The 21,416-nt window shown below is 34.1% G+C and overlaps 3 protein-coding genes across 3 annotated transcripts in view; 1 reads left to right on the plus strand and 2 right to left on the minus strand.

The window, feature by feature from the left end:
• Positions 1-1,376: 1,376 nt before the first annotated feature.
• On the minus strand, positions 1,377-11,050 carry LOC129000535 (uncharacterized). The gene is made up of 4 exons (XM_054427497.1): positions 11,021-11,050; positions 4,161-4,239; positions 3,626-3,789; positions 1,377-1,526 (listed from the first exon to the last, which is right to left on the minus strand). The coding sequence occupies exons 1-4, from the start codon at positions 11,048-11,050 to the stop codon at positions 1,377-1,379; spliced, it is 423 nt and encodes a 140-aa protein (XP_054283472.1).
• A 14-nt stretch (positions 11,051-11,064) lies between these two features.
• On the plus strand, positions 11,065-11,961 carry LOC129000536 (uncharacterized). The gene has a single exon (XM_054427498.1). It carries the CDS (start codon positions 11,065-11,067, stop codon positions 11,959-11,961), a length of 897 nt encoding a protein of 298 aa, XP_054283473.1.
• Positions 11,962-20,606: 8,645 nt separating this feature from the next.
• Positions 20,607-21,416, minus strand: part of LOC129000537 (uncharacterized) — a 52,899-nt gene continuing 52,089 nt past the window's right edge. Inside the window, exon 10 of the mRNA XM_054427499.1 lies at positions 20,607-21,032. Within this exon, the coding sequence (XP_054283474.1) occupies positions 20,607-21,032 (426 nt within the window). The remainder of the gene's footprint in view (positions 21,033-21,416) is intronic.

The raw sequence follows: 21,416 nt of genomic DNA on the forward strand, positions 1-21,416 counted from the left end.
GTAAATGACCGTTTTTGAGTGGCGAGTGGAAGTGTGTGTTTGTTAAAATCCTCCATACTTTTGGCGAAAGCCTTCTCGTCATTCTGTAACTTCAAGGCTGATTTGAGGCCGTCCTCCGACCATCTCATGTATATGACCAGAGAAACTGACCCCACCTGAAAGTACAGTACTGTGTTAAGGTTTTAGGTGTCAGTTATTTGTTAAGTTGGGTTAGGTTACGTTGAACTAAATGTAGTTATAGTTTAGCACATGTTATCACAAGGCAAAAATCAAGTTTTGGTTGGTATAACAGCAAAGATTTTTTTACGTCCAATCTATAAAAAACTAATCTATATAAAAGAATTATTCTTAGTATAAAAATTCATACCAAATTTATTACTAATTCTATTATGGTCTGTTTAATCAAAAAAATAAACATTGTGTCTCTAGATTTATTCAAAAATGTATCTCGAAAGCTGCAGCCAGTGGTAAGCAATTACTGTTGTAGACACTTGACTGTCACAAAAAACAAACAGCTTCTGCGAATCAGCTGTCAATCGAGCTGACGCTTTGGATTACTAATCCCTCTAACAAGCTTGTACATGTTGTGGCCAGAGAAAACTGACATTTTGTTGGACATTTCATAGGATCTCTACTTCAGAAAAATCTGCCGCGGTAAAAAAGGTTTCAATATTATTGTGGGGCTAACAGTGATATTTATTCTTTTTACATGTGGCAACATGCTCACCTAATTTTCTTTAAAAAAAATTGCAAATCTATTAGTATTATAATTTTTTATATATTTTTAATTTAACAAGGGTGCATGTGGCATCATTTTTTGTTTAGGTTATTCTAATAATCTGTTAACTGTTCGGTGTCTTCGTATATTCTTATTCAAATGAATTGGAAACATGTTATCCAAAAAAACGTATTGTTACACGATGTTGGTATCTCAAAATGCAAAGGTATAACACTAAATTTTGGGTCTATTTGAAAATTTGCTGGGTATTAGTGTGTTGAATGTTTGGAGGCATCAAAAGACATAATAAAATAGTAAATAGCAATTTTACGTCTCATGTTTTCTTAAATGTATTTTGTGCATTAATCACTGAACAAATATAATCATACAATTTCTGAACCTTTCTTTAATCTATTGTATTATTCTTTAGACTATCATATATCTCTTGCATTGGTAAAGTTTCAACTCATGTTGCATAGAAATGGTGGATAAATTTCATACTTAAATCCTGAAACCAACCCCAAAGTAAGTCTTTTCTGCGTTTTAAGGATATCCTGGGTATGCTAATACTTACCAGAGAACAGAAACCAAAACTATTATTTTAAGTTATGATATCTAACTAATTTCAAGTCATGCTAAAATAATTCTTTATAATCATTTAAGTCTCTAAATGAATACAAAGTTTGGTTACGATTCTCTTGAGCATCTTAGCCTGGCACTTGCAGCGGGGAATGTCGGAGAATACAACCCCTTTGAGTCCCGGAGAGCGAGCCAGTAGTGACTCTATGATCAGGTCCTCCAATATACTCTGGAAAACAAATGTGCTGTAAAACGAGCAGGCTCAATGTGTCGATTCTTGTTCTGCATATCAAGTATCAAATTAAATATGTGTTCTTATCTGAGCTTGCTATAATATTGATAAACACAACTGTGTTGGTTAGTCTATGGTTATACCTTCTAAAGCTAGTTTTAGAATGAAAAATTAATCATGTTATGTATTTGTATTTATAAAAAGATTTACATTTGGTTTCAGAAAGGGTTTAAAGCTTAAGGCTCATTCTACGAGTACTATCTAGAATATAGTTACAACGATGATACATAATAGCTAAGAAGTGTTATAATAAAGATTGGTTAATTCTTTTATGAGAAGTGGACACATTAAGAGATGTAAAATGGTCAAATGCTTGTTGGAATGAATAGTAGATGTCATCACTAGGGCCTAAAATGACTCTTTTTGACCCGAGGTCAAGTTTTACGATCGAGGCGAAGCCGATGTCAGAAAATGAGTGGTGGTTAAAAGGACAATTTTTGCCCGTGTGGTAACTATATTTTTCTTCATTTTGCATCATTAATTAACAAACTAAGCTAGAAAACGAAATCATTTTTATGTAAAGATAACGTCTCATAACCACTTCCAGCTTGTTATCACTTCTGCTAATGCAAATAAGCAGCTGTTTAGTAAGTGAATCAATCATATCGTATATTACTATATACCATCGATATGTCGAGCGATCGACAGCAATAGGCTAAAACTTTACCTAATAAATCAATCGACAAATAATTTTGACCGATTTGATTACCACAATCGAAATTTTTTTAACTGTTTACAACAGCATATTTTTACTCTCTAGAGAGTAAATACGCTACTTTAGACCAAGGCCCCACTAGAGAAATAGACCCGCAAGGTATGTACAACAACGGCTGTTTTTGCTGCATTAAGACGAACAATGGGTTTAAATAACTTCTAAATAGTCAATTAGGAATGTTTTTAAGAATTATTTAATACATTTACGTTCTGCAAAATGTTTTTTTTTTTTTTTAAAACGCATGAATCTAAAATCTGAAATAAAATACCAGGTTTATAAAAGCCTAGATAATCTCAACTTTTTCATTATTTGTTTTATGAAATTACATTTCCGCAAATAATTTACAGTAATTAGTTTTTAACGTATTGCAAACCCCAATCTCAAAAACTGCATATTTAAAATGTATTTAAAAAATAATATAATACTGTACTCTTCTTTTAAACATAAACTTGTCTGCTCTCATACAGTTGTAATCCTATTAGGGTATTTGCCACCGCGTATCTCAGAGTTGCATTGTTGTGAACTTTCGTTTAATATTCTAGCTTTAGAGTCTCTATGGTGTTTATAGTTGTCGGGTAGCTGTTCGGGCTGAACACACTCGCACGCACACACTAAAAAAAAAAAACCGTGACGGCCGTACTAGTAACATCCGCTTATACGTCACACCCATTTGGCCTTAACACTGGTTCCCACGGTATGGCCAAAGGATTACATTACATTTCAAAGTAATGTAGGAAGGTCAAATAAAGATATGCAAAAATTTTTTATTTTCATCCTTATATAATTAATAATATTCAAATTTTCTTTGAGTGTACTTATATAAGCCTATTTTCAAATATTGTATACTTTGCATGTTCTGGAATGGAAAAAAACTATGAAACATCATAAACAGTAAGGTAGAAAATATGGCTAAGAGGTAACCGGTCGTAAAATAGACAAAGGGGTTAAGTAAGAAAAATTTAACAATTTTCATACACATTTAGTTTTATTTAGATGCATCGGTTTAGGGCTTGTGTTACTTATTCGCTGGACAATTTTCGGACTTTTTTTAGTCTTCGCAGAAACATTAGCTGCATCAGAAAGTATTCATAAAACACATTGGAGGAAGTATTTCATCAAAGAAACAATTTTTAACCCTCGATCCGTGAGTGCTTGAGAACGATATCATATCAAACTTTTTGGGATTTCTAATCTAATTTCGTCGATATTTAAATAGTCAGATGTAATTATTGATCAGCTGATTTTAATGCGTTCCCTATATATCTATGAGAATATTATCAACTTGGCTAGGTAAAATAATAATAAGGATGTTAAGCCATACCATGGACACAAGGCCGTTATCTTCCAAGATGGCTTTAACCACTCGGCCTCTGTCGCTGTCTGTGGCGGCCTCGGCCTCTAACAGAGACTTCTCACTGATAGCCTGGTAGCCATGTTTGTTGGCTATCAGATCGCCCAGGTCTAGAGCAGCATCAATCACTGGACCTTAGAAAATGTATAAACCAAATTTATAACCAAGTTCACCGAAATACACGGTTGTGTTTTTCCACGTATCCTAAAATTTATACTAAACTTGTTAATTTTTATAGTTAGGCCTACACACTTATAAAGCGCATATATATTACCACTTGGAACATTTGTTATACAGTATTCTCTTTGGTCCGTTAGTGTTAAAATGGCCTTGCAGCCTCAATTCTATTTTATTATCACAAGTAATTTTGTCTAGTTGTGTAGCTTAAATGATAAAGAAGTGCTCATACAAATCAAATTGTGATTGTAGGTGTTCATAATGTTATCTCAGGCTATGATGTATGATGTATTTGTGAATTTAGATTGTGTTTTATACAGATTCTTACCTATAACCCATATATGAACTGGTTCAGAGTTTTTGATGTGAGACGTGTCGTATTTTTTCTTGAATTTTACAAGTTCAGCCTGCAGAAAGAAACCAACTATGATGATTAATATCGATTTGAAATTTATAAAAAATAAATATGATGCTTATAGTTTCCAAACCAAGTATAATGAATAAGTACTAAACCTGGCTTCAAATCACCTTTTTTTGCAACCTAAATAAATGCATGCATTTTTCACTGTTCCAAAATCAAAAAGAATGTTCATAAACATAATAAAATTAAGATTTGTTTTAAACAAAACTTTGGAAATGACTACTAATTATTTAAGCTGCATATCTCACCGTAAAGTGTTCAGACTTGTTAGGAGTTTATAATTCTAAACAATATTTATTTTTAAAACTTCAAAACTTTTGTATATCGAACAAAGCCGAAAATGTTTTAGTTCTTTTTCATTATCTAGCCCCGTTGAGGGGAAAATAAATTGCTAATGTATATTTTGATGGTTTTATGTGTTTATCTGTCTACTCCGTTACATTTTTTTTTTTTTTTACTTGTGTTTGTGAGGGAACAGCACAGTTGGCACCTGTGTCTTGTAATGATATTGCTTGGATTCGAACTAGCAACCTTCAGATTTTAAGGTCAACTCTATGATCACTTGCCTTACCAAGCAATTATGATGTGTGATATGTGTTTATTATAAATTATAACAAAAGATTTTCTTCAGAATTAAACAATAATATATGTATATATATTACTACTTTACACTCTCACTATTAACAATTTAAGATTGTAACACAGTCACGCGTATTTTCACAAAAATTTAGATAAAAGTGGGTCGAGTTTGATATGGAGGTTTGAAATGGAGGTTTCAGTGTTAAAACTAGCTGCTATAAAACGTTTTAAATGCTTATTAAAAATACAATTATATGTGTATTTATTAAAGTTCAATATTACATCATATAATTATGATTGTATTAACGGAGGTGTTCCGTATTCAAGCATCTACGCAACCTAGGTGAATCCAGACTTCATTCATATTTTGTTCTGACCCTTGCCCTGTCACGTGATGTCTGGCAATTCCCCCCATTCCTCATGTACTCTTCAACCCGGCATCATGTTCTCGCCATTTTCCCTAGTTTTGTATTATAATATTCCCCTACTCTATTTGTGGCATATAAATTGAACTTATATTATCGTATGTTTATCTTATGTATTTATTTGTGACACACCTAACAAAAAAGTGAACTGAATAGTTAAAAACTGTATTCAAACTGTTCTTGGTGCAACTACCGGTCGCGTACGCGAAAGCTGGCCAGCAAACATCAAGTGCGTCAACGGTCTACTAGACATCACTTCAGTAAAAAGGAAGGTACCAAATCACATTTCTTCCTATTTAAAAGTTTATTATTTTGTGCTCACAGTGTGTCTCTAAAGCTGATCTTAACATAATATATCTCACATCCCTCATTTTTTATACAGTCCGCACCATATCGAAGTTTACCCCCCATTCGCTGGTCCTGTCGACCCGGACTACATTTGCCAATTAAAATATAATTGCTACAGTACAATAATTTATTTCTCAAATGAATGTTTATGATCAGTGTCACATCCCTAACTGGTAATATTTTGTCTTGTGAAACATTATTACGAACAATTTTAATGTCCATTCCTGTTTCATACCAGACAATTATTTTCATGTTCAATTTTGTCACTGCCACCTAAATCACGTCAAGTTAGGCCTACCTAGTTTGTCTTGAAATAAATCAAGCGTAGAAAATTTGTAGGATTGAATATTTATTCACATCTCATCCATAAAATCCTTTTAAATAATAAGGTCTCACAATCAATTCAGTCTTATTATTTGGGTTTATAAATAAAACTGCAAAGTTAGTTAGTAGTTATTTCCCTGAAATATTCTATCCCATTGTCCGCCATTTTGCAACAACGTTCTGTCCTTTGCGATACACCTTGGTAGTTGGTAGTTCTCAACTTCGCCAACAGATCGCTCTGCGCTACATGGCAACCAATAACCTGCAAGATTAGTGAAACGGTGGAACTGAGGACGAACCAATCACCTGTCTGCTATTAAACTGAAAACTCAACTCATCAAAACTCTGTTCATCTACATCAGCTGTTTGTTTAAATATAACCCGATATTGAATTGAAACATATCAACATAACCTGCAAGTTTGTTTATGTTGTTGAAAAATGAAGACATTATTTATTTAATCAAATACTAATTGATAAGGGTCCTGAACTGGAGAAAACTGGTAATTATTGTTATTGCTATACTCTCTTTATTCATTATTGTAAATATTATTGTCAACAGAGATTATTGGTGATAATAACAAATTGATAATTTACTTCACTTTACTATTGAAGTTGAATTGCAAATTGATTTATTCACTTCAGTAGGCCTAGATTTATGAGATCATTATTAATTTAAGATATTGGGCTATTTTATGAAAACTCATCTATTCTTGTTGTGTGTTATTTAATTTGTTTGTTCATGATGAGATTCACTACCCTACAAAGAAAAGCAAAACTTGTTAAAAACAGGTTTCAGAAAATAAATAAATATTTGTCAAACCAACTTCCTCGAACTGAAGGTCAAGAATTGACTCCTGCTAATATACAGCGTTTACACAATTATAATGAGGAGGTCAGAGATCTATTTACTGACTTTAAAACTTTATTTAATAGAGTTGTGACTGATGACCCTGCTTCTGATTGTGATGAGGAGGAATCATTTTCAATGCATGATGAACTTTCTGACTTGTATGTAGCCCTTATAAGTGACATTAAAGTTCTTTTGCCAGTTGAACCTGTTGTAACACCTACTCCACCTCCAGCTTCTCTGCGCCTGCCTAAATTTGAGTTGCCTAAATTTAGTGGTAACTATGAAGAGTGGGTTAGTTTCTATAATATTTTTGAAGCCTCTGTCAATGCGAATAATTCTGTCTCCCCAGTGAATAAGTTTCAGTATTTGCTTAGTGCCCTGAGTGGTGAGCCCTTAGACTTGGTTAAGAGTCTTAATATTACTCCTGAAAACTATGTGGTAGCCCTTCGACTTCTCAAGGATCGCTATGAAAACAAGAGACGTATTGTCACTCAGCTTGTTACAAAAATTCTGGATTTGTCGCCCATTACTAGTGGTTCGCTTAAGAGCTTACAATCATTTCTCACTGTATATAAGGAAAATACTCAAGCCTTGAAAAACTTAAATCATGACATTACAACTGAAAACACCCTGTTAGTCTTAACACTTTTAAAGAAGATCCCAGCTGATATTAGAAAATCTTTTGAAGACTCTCGCGCCTTAAACAATGAGATCCCTCTTGTTAATGATTTAATGACCTTTCTTGAAATGGAATTCAAACGTTTAGAAGGTGCTAGTATTTGTCTCAGTTCACCATCTACCTCAAAGTATTCCACTGGCCTAAAGTGTCCTACAAACATAACTAGGCCTAATAAGTTTACGCGTGAAAGTAAGCCACATTTCACCAACCATACAAAAACTGCTCTTGTCGCCACAACCAACTCTTGTAGATTTTGTCAAGCTGCAGATCACAACATATACAAGTGTCAAGCTTTCCTAGCTAGAAGTGTGAGTGAAAGATCTGAGTTTATTCGCAAGAATAGGATTTGTACAAACTGCCTCGGTTATCTTCATAACACACTCAACTGCCCCTCAAGTAAAGTGTGTCAGATTTGTTCCAAACATCACCATACTCTATTGCATGAGCCCACACGTAGTTCACTTCAGGCACAGTCAAGCTATCAAACTAAGCTGTCTCCTCAAAATAAGACCTACACACCTAATTCATCTTCAAAGAATACAACAACTATTAATCCTACTGCTTCTACAAACGTTAACGCTTTTGTAGGATTGTCTAGTCAACTCAATCCAACTAAAACCACAATCCTTCTTGGTACATGTTTAGTTCATGTCTCTTCACAACATGGTCAACATACTGTACTCCGTGCTGTGCTCGACTCCGCTGCCCAACTTACCCTTATATCAGAGAAAGCTATTCAACTCATCAACGCCCCACGTACTCGACTCCATGATGAAATAAAAGGAATCTCTGGTGCAGTTATTAATTCTAGAGGTATCGTACATGTCAACATGTCTGCGATCAATGGAAATCCTTTGGCTAAAAACCATCCTTGTATGGTTTTGAGTAGTATCACATCACCCCTGCCTCAGATACCAGTTTCACACCAGGTTAAGGAATCTTTGAAACATTTTATCCTAGCCGATCCCTGTTTCGATCAGCCTGGAGAGATAGATTTACTTATCGGTGCAGACTTATTTGCCCTAACCCTCACAGGCGAACAGCATAGATTAGGACAAAATTTACCTCAAGCTCTTGGAACCATTTTTGGTTTTGTTGTGATGGGCCTCGCTCCTGTAGCCTCTGTAGCAGGAAACTCATCAAACACATTTCCCATCTCACTCTTGACAACTCATGATTTGGACCTTCATAATTCACTTCAAAAATTCTGGACGCTAGAAGAACCCCCAATACGGATCAAGGCTCAGACTGAGGAAGATACCCTCTGTTTACAACATTTTGAAAACACCCATAGACGTGATGACTCAGGTCGTTACATAATCGAGCTGCCCAAGAAACCAAATCATTCCCCTCTTGGTGAATCTTGTACCAAAGCACAATTGAGACTTAGCTCGATGGAAAGGAAATTCTCTAATCAACCCGAGTTACAAAGGCTCTATTCTGAATTTATGGATGACTACATTGAATCAGGTCATATGACTATTTGTAAAGAACCTCCCACCTCTGAATACTATTATTTGCCTCACCACGGTGTCTTCAAGGAGAATCCCCCGAATTCAAAAATACGTGTTGTTTTTGACGGCAGCGCTAAAACTACTAATGGCATATCATTGAACGACATTCTCATGCCTGGTCCCAAACTTCAAAATGATATCAGTGATGTTTTATTGTATTTTAGATGTCATAAAATTGTATTCACCTGTGACATACGTCAAATGTATCGTCAGATCTTGGTTTCTGATAAGGACAAAAGTTATCAAATGATATACTGGCGTGCTAGTCCAGATGATCCACTCCAAACGTACAAACTCAATACAGTTACATATGGGCTTAATTGTTCCCCTTTTATTGCAATCAAAACCTTGCACCAGCTAGTTTTGGACGAAGGTCAACCATACCCACAAGCTTCTGATATCTTGACCAAGTCTATCTTCTATGATGATATTATAGCTGGAGCTGAAGATCTCGATAAAGCTATGTCAGCTCAAAATGAACTGAAAACATTGCTGTCTAAAGGCGGTTTTGAACTCCGTAAGTGGATCAGTAATGCACCCCAACTCTTGGATCAGATTCCAGTCGAACACAAAGAATCACCAGTGGAGTTGACTGATGGTAGTGAGGCCTTCTACAGTGTATTGGGTTTAAGATGGACCCCAGAGACAGACATGCTCTCATACAAAGTAAAGAATGTTGAAGTAGGCCACTTGCTAACCAAGAGAATGATTCTCTCAACAATCGCTAAACTCTATGATCTCCCAGGATTTCTCACACCTGTAATATTTTGGGCTAAAACACTCATTCAATATCTTTGGACCACAGGTCTAAAATGGGATGATCCAATTCAAGATGAGATAAGAACAAAATGGATTTCCTTTTTAGAAGAACTACCCGTGATCCAAAACCTAAGGATCCCACGTTACATCTTTACCTCAACTCATAAGCTTGCAGAACTTCATGGTTTCAGCGATGCTTCGGAGAAAGGATATGCTGCAGTAGTCTACCTCCGTGTGATCAACTTATCGAATGATGTTAAAATTAATCTGATAATGGCCAAATCTAAAGTCGCCCCACTAAAAAGAGTATCTCTGCCTCGTCTCGAACTGTGCGGTGCTCACCTACTTGGAAAGCTCCTGCAATACTGTTCAAATCTTCTTTCGTCCCACATTAAGATTGACTCGATGTATGCATGGTGTGACTCTACCATTGTTCTTACATGGATACGCACTCACCCCTATCGCTTAAAAGTTTATGTGGCCAACCGTGTCTCAGAACTACAAGAATTAATTTCTCCTGAATCATGGCATTACGTCAAGTCCCTAGACAACCCAGCAGATTGTGCAACCCGAGGACTCTCCCCATCTCAACTCTTAAGCCACCAATTGTGGTGGAAGGGACCTGAATGGTTATACTTGTCATCAGATCTTTGGCCAAAGCCCGAATTCAGTTTAATCACTGATCAAGACACTCTTGAAGTCAAACCAAATCCCTTGAATGTCCTAGTTAACGTTGAAAAGTTAGAAAATTACAGATTTGATTTACTTGAAAAATTCTCATGCTTTAGAAAACTTGTAAATGTCACTGCTTATGTTCTACGATTCATCCATAATATTTGTGGGAACGCCCGACTAGCTGGACAACTTAGTTATAAAGAGATCTCTTCTGCTAAAATGAATCTCTTCAAACTCATTCAAATTTCATCTTTCAAGGATGACATCACAGCTCTGAAAAAGGGCACTCAGTGCAGCTTAAGACTGGCTCGGTTATCACCTTACATTGACGATAACGGTTTGGTAAGAGTAGGCGGTAGGTTGAAACATTCAAACCTTACTCAAGATGCCAAATACCCAATCCTGTTACCTAAATCTCATAATGTTGTAAAACTGTTGGTCATGCACTATCATCTCAAATATTTACACGCAGGCCCTCAGTTGCTGCAATCGATCCTCACTCAAGAAGTATGGATATTATCTGCTCGTAGTGTAATCAGATCTGTAATCTTTAAATGTCAAAGATGTTTTAAGTTGAAACCTACAAATCAACCTCCACTTATGGGAGACTTACCCGAAACTCGACTACGGCCTGTAAGACCATTCTATCATACTGGCATGGATTATAGCGGTCACTTTGAAGTGAAAGTACACACCACTAGGAATTCTCAAAAGCTTAAGTCATACCTCTGCCTATTTGTTTGCTTTACCACAAAAGCGGTGCACTTGGAAGTTGTAACTGATCTCTCAGTGGACTCATTCATTGCTGCTCTTAAAAGATTTGTTTCTCGTCGTGGACTTTGTGCTCACCTATACTCTGATTGTGGAACGAACTATGTCGGTGCCTCCAAGCAACTGAATAAGACCTTCCAGAATTTCATTGATGAAAGGAATACTCAAGATGCTCTCACTAACTTCGCCCTCGATCATTCAATTAATTTTCATTTCCAACCACCAGCCGCGCCTCACCAAGGAGGCCTTTGGGAGAGTGCCATAAAGAGCTCAAAGTACCATCTCAAGAGAGTAATTGGAGATCAAATTCTAACACTAATGGAGCTGATAACTCTTGTCACGCAGGTGGAAGCAGTATTGAACTCTCGTCCACTAACAGCTCTATCAGCAGATCCATCTGACATCACAGCACTCACCCCAGGTCATTTTCTCATCGGGACATCTCTTGTTGCAGTACCTGAAGTAAATGTATCCGATATTCCTGACAATCGACTAAAGCATTGGCAAACAGTTCAGGCTCTACATCAACGCTTCTGGAGAAGGTGGCACCAAGAGTATTTGCACCAGCTTCAACAAAGGAAAAAGTGGATAAAGCCAAACAAGAATCTTGAAGTAGGCGATTTAGTCATTATCCATGACCCAAAAACACCACCACTTCTCTGGCCTCTTGGTCGCATTGTGAAGACATCACCTGGAGCAGATGGCATCGTTCGAGTTGTCTCCATCAAGACTTCGAGAGGAATCTTCTGTCGCCCTGCTACCAAGGTGTACCCGCTCCCCTAATCACAAAATATTTCTATTCAATGTCCTATTTCATGTTTATTTATATTTATAATTATCATATATATCATATCTTATAATTAGGTGTGTCATCATTATCTATTGTGTATATATATCTACATTGTATTACTTGTGCCCATTTATGAGTCAATGAATCAATTTATGAATCTGTTGAACCATGTATGGTTCAAGGCGGGCGGCATGTTCCGTATTCAAGCATCTACGCAACCTAGGTGAATCCAGACTTCATTCATATTTTGTTCTGACCCTTGCCCTGTCACGTGATGTCTGGCAATTCCCCCCATTCCTCATGTACTCTTCAACCCGGCATCATGTTCTCGCCATTTTCCCTAGTTTTGTATTATAATATTCCCCTACTCTATTTGTGGCATATAAATTGAACTTATATTATCGTATGTTTATCTTATGTATTTATTTGTGACACACCTAACAAAAAAGTGAACTGAATAGTTAAAAACTGTATTCAAACTGTTCTTGGTGCAACTACCGGTCGCGTACGCGAAAGCTGGCCAGCAAACATCAAGTGCGTCAACGGTCTACTAGACATCACTTCAGTAAAAAGGAAGGTACCAAATCACATTTCTTCCTATTTAAAAGTTTATTATTTTGTGCTCACAGTGTGTCTCTAAAGCTGATCTTAACATAATATATCTCACATCCCTCATTTTTTATACAGTCCGCACCATATCGAAGTTTACCCCCCAGGAGGGAAATTATAGTGAATATAGTTACCAAGAACCTACGGAGTTATTATACAGTGTATTTTTAACGCAATTCAAATTACAGGTACTATAAGACACTGTGAAACGATAAAAAAGAACACATTTCAGAAGTTTTTATTTCATTGCCAATCAGCTGATATTAATTGTTGCATAGTTATCTAAGAGCGTTAGTGTTATTATGAATGTATTGTGAATAAGTCTCAGTATGGTGTTTTCACAAGCCCTATTCATGCATGCAAAAAAACATATTACGTCTTATTTTAAATCAATGATCAATAACTAAAACTCATATATAACTTGAACGATGCATCTAAGGTAATTGGTAATAAAATAAAGAAAACAAGGATAGGCCTACCATCACATGAGCTTTTGTTGTTGTTCAACGTGTCTGTCGGTAGTTGTAATTATTTGGGTTGCGTTGAAAACATCTTTAATGATTGTAATAGTTTTAATCGATAAAATATGTTTGTTAAATGATGTGCCTACAGTCCTTGAATAAAAAAACGGTTTTGGTCACAAAACGAATTTTAGACTCATGTTTGTATTAACTGTTGAGCCCGATACCAGATTTTCTTGAACTTAATACTTTGTTTTTTTTTTGTTTTTTTTTTTTTGAAGGATGTGTACTCATGTATAGGAAATAGTCAATTCTTTTAGTAAAATCAAATAGTAATTTGTATGCAAATTCACTTTGCATCAAGGATGCTCGGCTACATCAGTTAAAATGGAAGTCGTATAATCGTATCTAAATTATAAAGATATTTCACCGAGTCCGTCTCCCAGAGTCTGCAAAGCTAGTTTCAAAAGCATGATGCTAAATGAACACGCTTTAGTTTATAAAACGTGTCTGCTTCATTCTCTTTTTTTATGTAGATTTCAATGTTGCTTATCTAACATTTTATAAACAGTTCAAAAGAAAATAAACAAAATCTTTGTAAGTAAATACCCTACTTTTAAGGATTACAATTCTCCTCAATTTATTTGTTATCTCTGTATTCCACTTTGGGAGTACCTAATAAGAACAGCAATATCATAAAATGGTTTTAGGTTTTTTCAATGTTATTGAGTAAATGCTTTGTAACTACATTCACATTGAGTATCTTACATAGGAAATTAGTCTCGTCATAATACAATAATTACTATGTTTTAACGACAGCTCATATCGTACAGAATATAGTATTCTATAGATATTATGTTTTTTAAAAATCGTCAAAAATTGCATTTACTGATATAAATTTCTCCTAGAATTTTAGATAGATCTTTTAACTTCACTTAATTATGATATTAATCGATTAAAGCCTCAATAACAATACACCTAATCTATTGAAGACAAACTTAATAATGTCTTTTCATAAAGTTCCTAGTTTATATGAATATTTTGTCACTGGCCAATACGAACTATAATTGACTACTCCACATTATTTTAGAACATTTTGCATTGACTTACTTACATTTCTAGGATGAAGTTTAGACTCGGAACATCCCATGTTCACTCCTCTACTCAGCTACACAGCTATACTACTTCACATACTGTTCACTGGTAGCTCCAGCTCCACGGGACACTATTGTACTTGGAACACAATTGACTAGACTTCCTCTATCGAATCAATCGTCGAACACCTATCATTGTTTAGTGTGATGTGACTTTAGATTCTCACGTTGAGTTAAATAAGTAATGTTTATAATATGTATAATTGTTACAACGGTTTGCTGAAACGTTAAGTCACTAACCAGCGCTTGACGGATTACCAAAACCATACACATTTTGTGTCTAGCATTTTTCCTAAGCTATTATTACAGAAAGTAAATAATGTTAACTTCTACAAAATAGTGTTAATTTGTCATCACGACATCCAGTAGTGCCTACTAGCATATTCTGTATCTCACTGCCTCAAACAGATCATATCCAGTAATACATTTTTTACAATTTATTTTACTAGTAATTTTGGTCGGATAAAATTTAAAAGTTGGGTGTGTAAATATGACTATGGCAAGATAATTTTTATCTCATACGCGGAATTTGAAATCGAAAGTTAAATAATGGTACTCATGTCCTCTTCTAAGAAAATGATTGGTCATTATACTACGAAGTTTGCATGTATGTTATATGAAAATATTGTTTTCCTACCCTACCCTGCATAATAGGTAACAATTGATAAAATATTTTTTTACACTCTTTGATGGGCGATGGAGAATTTTTTAGCGGATTTTTCTTTGAAGAATAATTAAATTTACATATGTTAATCAGTAATTTTGCCTACGAGCACAAATTGGTGAAGAAAAAATAAGCTTTATCATTGATACTAATCATGTCAACACATAAATTAAATGGTAAGACGTGTTAAAAATGAATTTATAAGGCATGGATTGCATATGATATTTCAACTATTGTGTAGTTTTAATATTTTTTCAGTTTTTTTTTTTTTTTAAGAATGTTGGTTTTTGTGCAGACATTAAACTTGTTTGAAGTAGAGATATTTTATGATAACGAAAACATTACAAACATTCTGGCATGTTGCACTTGCCATGTCAACAGCTTTATGTTCGCTCTTCTATGTTCAAGTAATTAGCTCCGTTGCAAACAGGACTTAATTAAAAAATTCCGACCGAGTTTCAAAAAGCATCCATAATTTCAAATTCTACTCCAGTGACAAATTAAATCAACTCAAAATAGCTTCTTATAACTATTTTTCTTTTTTGACGCACAGTAATTTGTGAATAAACTTAACGAATTTCGACGTGTTATTAATTTAGGAATATATATCTTAGGAAACATACCGAATTATTATACATTTTAAAGCTATAAACCTATTTTCTTATAATTTCAACTTTTAGAATTTTATAATAATATACGTTCAGAGAAATTTACCTACCAGTATTCTGAAATTCACCAGTTCACATCCCATGCATGTATTAACACACCATTAGAACAAGAGTCAAGAAATAAGCCGAGCTTTTTTGTAAAAAAAAAATGAAAAGCATTATATATATGTATCCAAAATATTTATATTTGTACAATAAGAGAGTTCCATGGTAAATGTCCAAATACCCTACATCTGAAACAATTAAGCCATTTTGATGGAATTTAAGGGACCCATACATCACATTTATGTTAAAAAATTAAGGTTTCCAGTCGACGTGTCAACTGTATTACACTTACACATTCAAAAAGTATCGTCAAAAGATTATGTTTTCAGTTTTTATAATAAACATACACAATACAGAATTACTTATATTTTGATAAAACGAAACATAAGCTTTCATATTTGATTGTTGAATCTACTTGAAGGTTGTCGAGTAATGCTTCGCTTCTTTAATAAAGATGTAATTTTCTTTTCGTATTGTTGTTTAGCAGAGTGGAAAACTACCTTACCAGAAACAAAGGCAGACGTAGCGCGGCCCCCGAGCGTGTATTTGCTTGGTAGCGTTTTCTGCATGTTTACATGCTATGATAACAACAACAAAAGTCCAAGGTAGCATTTGCATTTGCATTTTTGTAGCAAAACGTGTTGTTATATCTCTTGTAAGCACAATCTTTACTCGATTCTTTCATATTTTAAACCTCTAATAGTATGCGTCGACACATCTTTGCCTCCTACAATGGTCAATTATTCATTTGATGTTTTTTAATTAATTTATGCTAATTTAATGTTTTATTATTATGTGGAAATCAATATCTATATCTTTGTTAAAGCAATTAAATATTCAAAAGCTCTTTCACCAACATATTCACACAATTGCATTAAAACATTTAGAGAGTTTATGCCTATAATTATGTTCTAGCATATTTTTTTTTGATTCAATTATTTCATCTTCCAAGGAAAGATTTGTTTGATAATTAACAGTAAAATTGTAAAAAATATTTACAATTACAAGACAAAATAAATTATGTTTTTCCACTAATAAAGCCACGAAAAAAACATATCCATCACCATGTCTTAGAGACATAAATCTTTAATCCAAAATATTTCTAATTATTTAGTATAAATCATCATGTCGATGCCAAATATCTGATAACATTTGGGTAGTTGAAAAAATGTAATTTTGTTGTAAAATTTAATTTTTTTATATAGGCTAACAAAACAAAAACTTTTCATTGAATGTTGTTTTTTGCAAGTCTGGCTTTACTTAAAGTTCATTGTTGTAGGCTATGTCAATAGTAGGCCTAAAACATGGATTATTCTAATCATTGAGATAAACTTGCAATAGTCCTATAAGAAACATGGTTCTAGCCGTTTAAGTATCAAAACCATTGCCTAACAATCCATTCACCCCAGTTTTTACTTCTCAAATACCGACATAGCTGTTGTTTCTCTGTTACCAATAAAAAAATAATTATTATTTTAATAGAGTGAAGATAGGAGGAAATCTCCATTTTGCTTCAGAAATAAGAACAATGTAACCAACAATGTTTTTTTTTTCTTTACTTGGTTCAGATAAGCCAAACCTAATTTTTGCAAAACGCTGAACTTGAAAATAAGGTTCTTTCTTAAGGAGTATTTCACCATTCAAAAATCTCATAAATATTCTTCAGTTGTATTCTGTTTGAAGAATTCCATATTCCCCACCCTTATTTTGAAATTGTTTATTTACAATTATTTTGATTTAAAATTTGGTTTTATGGTGGAAAACTCTGACCTGAATTCATCACCTTCATTGGATTGACCTAACATCAATGGTGTACCATGTACTATTTAAAAACTACTCAAGAACTTAAGTTATAAAACTTTATATTTTAATTTCTTTTTTATCACAAACACTCCTTATGGTTAGCCACTTTTTTATGACAACCATCCGAAAAAATATCAGCATCTAACTCTAAATATGGATGTTTTTATTTTGTATTCAGAATTAAAGCGGTTCTAAATCCCACCATTGCGCAATTGGTCGTTAAGGGATGACGTGACGTGGTGGGTATGATTGGTATCAATCACCCGTTGTGTGAGATTATCAGACTTTGCAGGACTCATATCACATCCTGAGCTTAGAGCCAATCCTGTTACATGATTGGGAATCATCAGCGAACAATCCAATGTGCTCGCCACATTTTACTGTGAAAATTTATACAAAATATAAAAATATTTTGGATAAACATAACGATTTGTGGATAAGCTAGTTTTAAACAACTCTGTGTGGATTGTTGTAGTGTACAGATAGTGAAATGGCAATGAATAAACTCTTTAAAAATGTAAGATGCCTTTCTACGTTATTTTCCTTCAAAATATCTAAAATAAGGAAAACTTTGGGATTTTTAATATGCCATAGGCAAATATAGAGTATGTTTGCTCTAGTCCCTCCAAGATAAAGTGAGTCATTCATATTCAGGTGGGATGTTTAATGAAATGGTTTGTTTACTCCTACCACATACCAACGACAAACTCCTCTTTTCCTTAACATGGTTGTTAGGTATTAAACGTGATTTTATGATAACCACTAGAGGTGTTAGCCATTTTTAACTTATTATGATATACTAACCTTAATCTCTGGTACAAAATTCGTGTAGATAGTGTGCACCCAAGTAGGACTAGGCCTAAATTTTACAGTATAAAAATATATTTAAAGATAAATTAAATCTATTATTATTGTTTGGTTTTTAGTTTTCTTATACTCTACAAAGTAACTAAAACTGTTTAATTTATTTAATTATGTGTTGTGTATTGTCAGACTTTAAGTTGGGTAGGATTAGGTAATGCAAAAAACAAATAGAATGAAACCAGTAAAAACCTCATACAGCGTCGTATTTTACGTTTTACCTAGAATAATAACAGGCACTATATAGAATGCCTAGCTTGTTTTAAGCAATGTATTCACCAACTGGGCATTCTATAAAACCATACTTAGCCGGTAACTTGCACTTTCGTTATCATAGTTAATGTTATAACAACAATATTTTGACCATTAATGAAATACGACGAGCTGTATCGATTCAAATCATAATAAACCAAAACATGTACTTATAAATAACAATTGTTTTTAAATGTTTAATGACAAAATCTATTTACACAGTACAAAACCATTTTGCCTTATATATCTATATTTGTGTATTTGTAATAAACAATCACAAATATGGACCAGCCATATTATTAAAATACACTTAATATTAAAACAGAAAATTTGAGTAGTAACCAATTTGTTATATTTGAATCTATATGATGCTTATTTTTGTATTTATATTTCTAAAAACCAACTTTCTTTTAATAATTTAATAATAATACTTTGGTACGTATACTTTCTTGATAAAAACTCGTTCCACAAAATTGAGCTATTTTGCATATTAAAAGTACAGGTTATTTGGGATACCTTTTATATCTTACACCTTCTGTTAAATTGTGTTTACATATAACAAATATAAAGTGCATTACACAATAATGTGCAAAAAATGTGATCCTTTGTACATTCAACATCCAAACATTTAACAATCATAAGTATGAATTTACAAAAATATTTAGATTTAAATTCTAGAAAGGCACTTTTGGCATTCAAACAATTAATTAAATTAAGACTTAACCAAACATGCTAATGACAACTTAATTTTCTTACATAACAATAAAGAAAATACGATAAAACAACACTGTAATATTTTTTTAAAACATCCCCCACAAGAGATTTTGTAAGATTAAGTATAAACATTTTTACTAAAACTAGTAACTAAACGATTTTTGTGTATGGGTCCAACATCGTATACATGGTGTTTAACAAAATTCCAAATATTTTTTTTAACCAACATAACAATTATAAATAAAATAGGTTTAAATGAAACGTTGTACATCATTAAAATAATCACCATTAATATATTCACTATTAACTATTTGCACTTTAGTGATAGATATTTTGATATGTGGCATCACGTCATACGACAGTACTATTTACACGGTACTACAATACTATAATTACAAGGCACTTTATGGTTTTTATAGTCTTTAAGGATATATTAGTATATTTCAAATACACAGTATCTTCTTCAATGGGATATCCAGATGGGAGAGCTGGCCCTATTTGTCCAAACCAAAGATATAAGTAAAAACTCGTTCCATGTTTCTGTCAAATTCTACACTAAATCAGATTTCAATAAACTACACAAACAAACGTATTTATTAGAGTAAACTCGATCCAAGTGAAATAATTGTGTTTACCTATTCCAGAAAACATTTAACATGCATGCCAATAGATAAAGCTAAAGATATTGTTATGTGGCAGAATTTTACAGAGAACTCGTTGTTGCGATGGGGATTGAGTGGAGATTAATATTTGCTTCATTTATGCTACCACTCTCAGATGACTTTAATAGCTATGATTTTTATATAATCTAAATATGGTTTAGTTATTATTACAGAAAATAATTTACCGTAGGCAGTAAATTATTCTAGGATAAATATAACCAATATTTTCGGATGAATAGCCAACTCGCTACTTTAGTAAAATATTATGTTAAGCCCGAAATATAAAACTGTCCTAATAAGAGGAGACGAGAGTTTGAACTTTAGATGTACCGAACATGATCCATGGGAACCGGGCATGAGTTACTCTTGTAATATTAATATTTTATTCCATATCATACTTAGACAACATTCCTAATTAGTATAGTACTAACAGTCATTACATCTTACCATTCAACCTTTACAATTTAACTACCTTCGTGTTTCCCTCAAACATTGAAGCTGTAGTGTTTGGTTTTTCTTTGACCTATCAGCAATGCCGAGGTATATCTCCTGCTAAAACCCCTTCCATTTTCATATTGTTTTGCGCCAATCTTTACATTTCTCTAAATACAAAGCTGTGTATCGCTATTTAACCCTATAATCGCTATTCTAGCTAAATCTCTCCTATAACCAACCCCTGATTGAGCACACCCTACGCAGGGGTGATAACCAACACATCTCTCCCATCTGGCTCCCTGAAGAATGTTCATATGTGGGAATCCATGGGGTAACGATCTACATTCGCGTACATTCCCCGTATGGCTTCTCTGGACGGTGGTCTTCTAGGGGGCGGGTTCCCGTTCTGGCCCAGTGTAGGGCCTCCGAAGAGGCCACCATTCTGCATGTTTGTCTGGTGATAGTTGTTGATTGTAGAGGCTACATCACTGATAGCCTTCGGAGGGCCTGCAGGGCCGTAGCCGTTCATATGTACTGGGGCTGGACCATCGTCAACGTCCTCCAGGTCATGGATCACTGTGTGGTCTGCATGATGGTTGGAGAGGTGTCCGTTAGGGACCTGGGTTGGGGGTTCCGGAACAATCATACCCTCGGACTTTTTTAGACGTTCGATCTCCTGTAGGACCAGTTTGATAAAGTCCTCTTGCACTTGGGGAGAATCTGTGTCACCATCAACCTGTAAAAACGTTTCAGAATAGAATAAAGGGGGAATGTTTCTAATAAATTGCAGAATAACAATATAAGCTTCACTTTAAGTTGTATCCCTACTACCTAAATACAGTACTGAGTTTAATCTGTAGAAAAATTACCTACCATGCACCGTCCGAAAATAGAGTGCGTCACAACATCTTAAATGTACAGGTATAAGCTTTGAATCTCCATAAATCCCACTTATGCCTTACCTAAAAAGGTACATTTTATAGACGTGTGTTTAAAAATTGTCTGTGTACTTAAAATGACAAAGTGTGTAATGTCTGTTTTTGGCTATGCTGTAGGACCGTATATGCTAACATAAAATAATAGTCGATGCGTATCTGAATAAAAATGAATTACACTTACC

Source organism: Macrosteles quadrilineatus, unplaced genomic scaffold (genome assembly GCF_028750875.1).
Source record: "Macrosteles quadrilineatus isolate MER2022 unplaced genomic scaffold, UCM_ALF_1.0 Scaffold_8__2_contigs__length_117827958, whole genome shotgun sequence".
NCBI classification, from domain to species: Eukaryota; Metazoa; Arthropoda; class Insecta; order Hemiptera; family Cicadellidae; genus Macrosteles; species Macrosteles quadrilineatus.

Coding starts and splice junctions, on each gene's coding strand:
- LOC129000535 (XM_054427497.1), bottom strand. CDS start 11,050: ATGGTCTTACAGGCCGTAGTCGAGTTTCGG. Junction 3,790..4,160: donor AGTTCATATATGGGTTATAG/GTAAGAATCTGT, acceptor ACATTTTCTAAG/GTCCAGTGATTGATGCTGCT. Junction 1,527..3,625: donor ATAACGGCCTTGTGTCCATG/GTATGGCTTAAC, acceptor TTTGTTTTCCAG/AGTATATTGGAGGACCTGAT.
- LOC129000536 (XM_054427498.1), top strand. CDS start 11,065: ATGGATTATAGCGGTCACTTTGAAGTGAAAGTACACACCACTAGGAAT.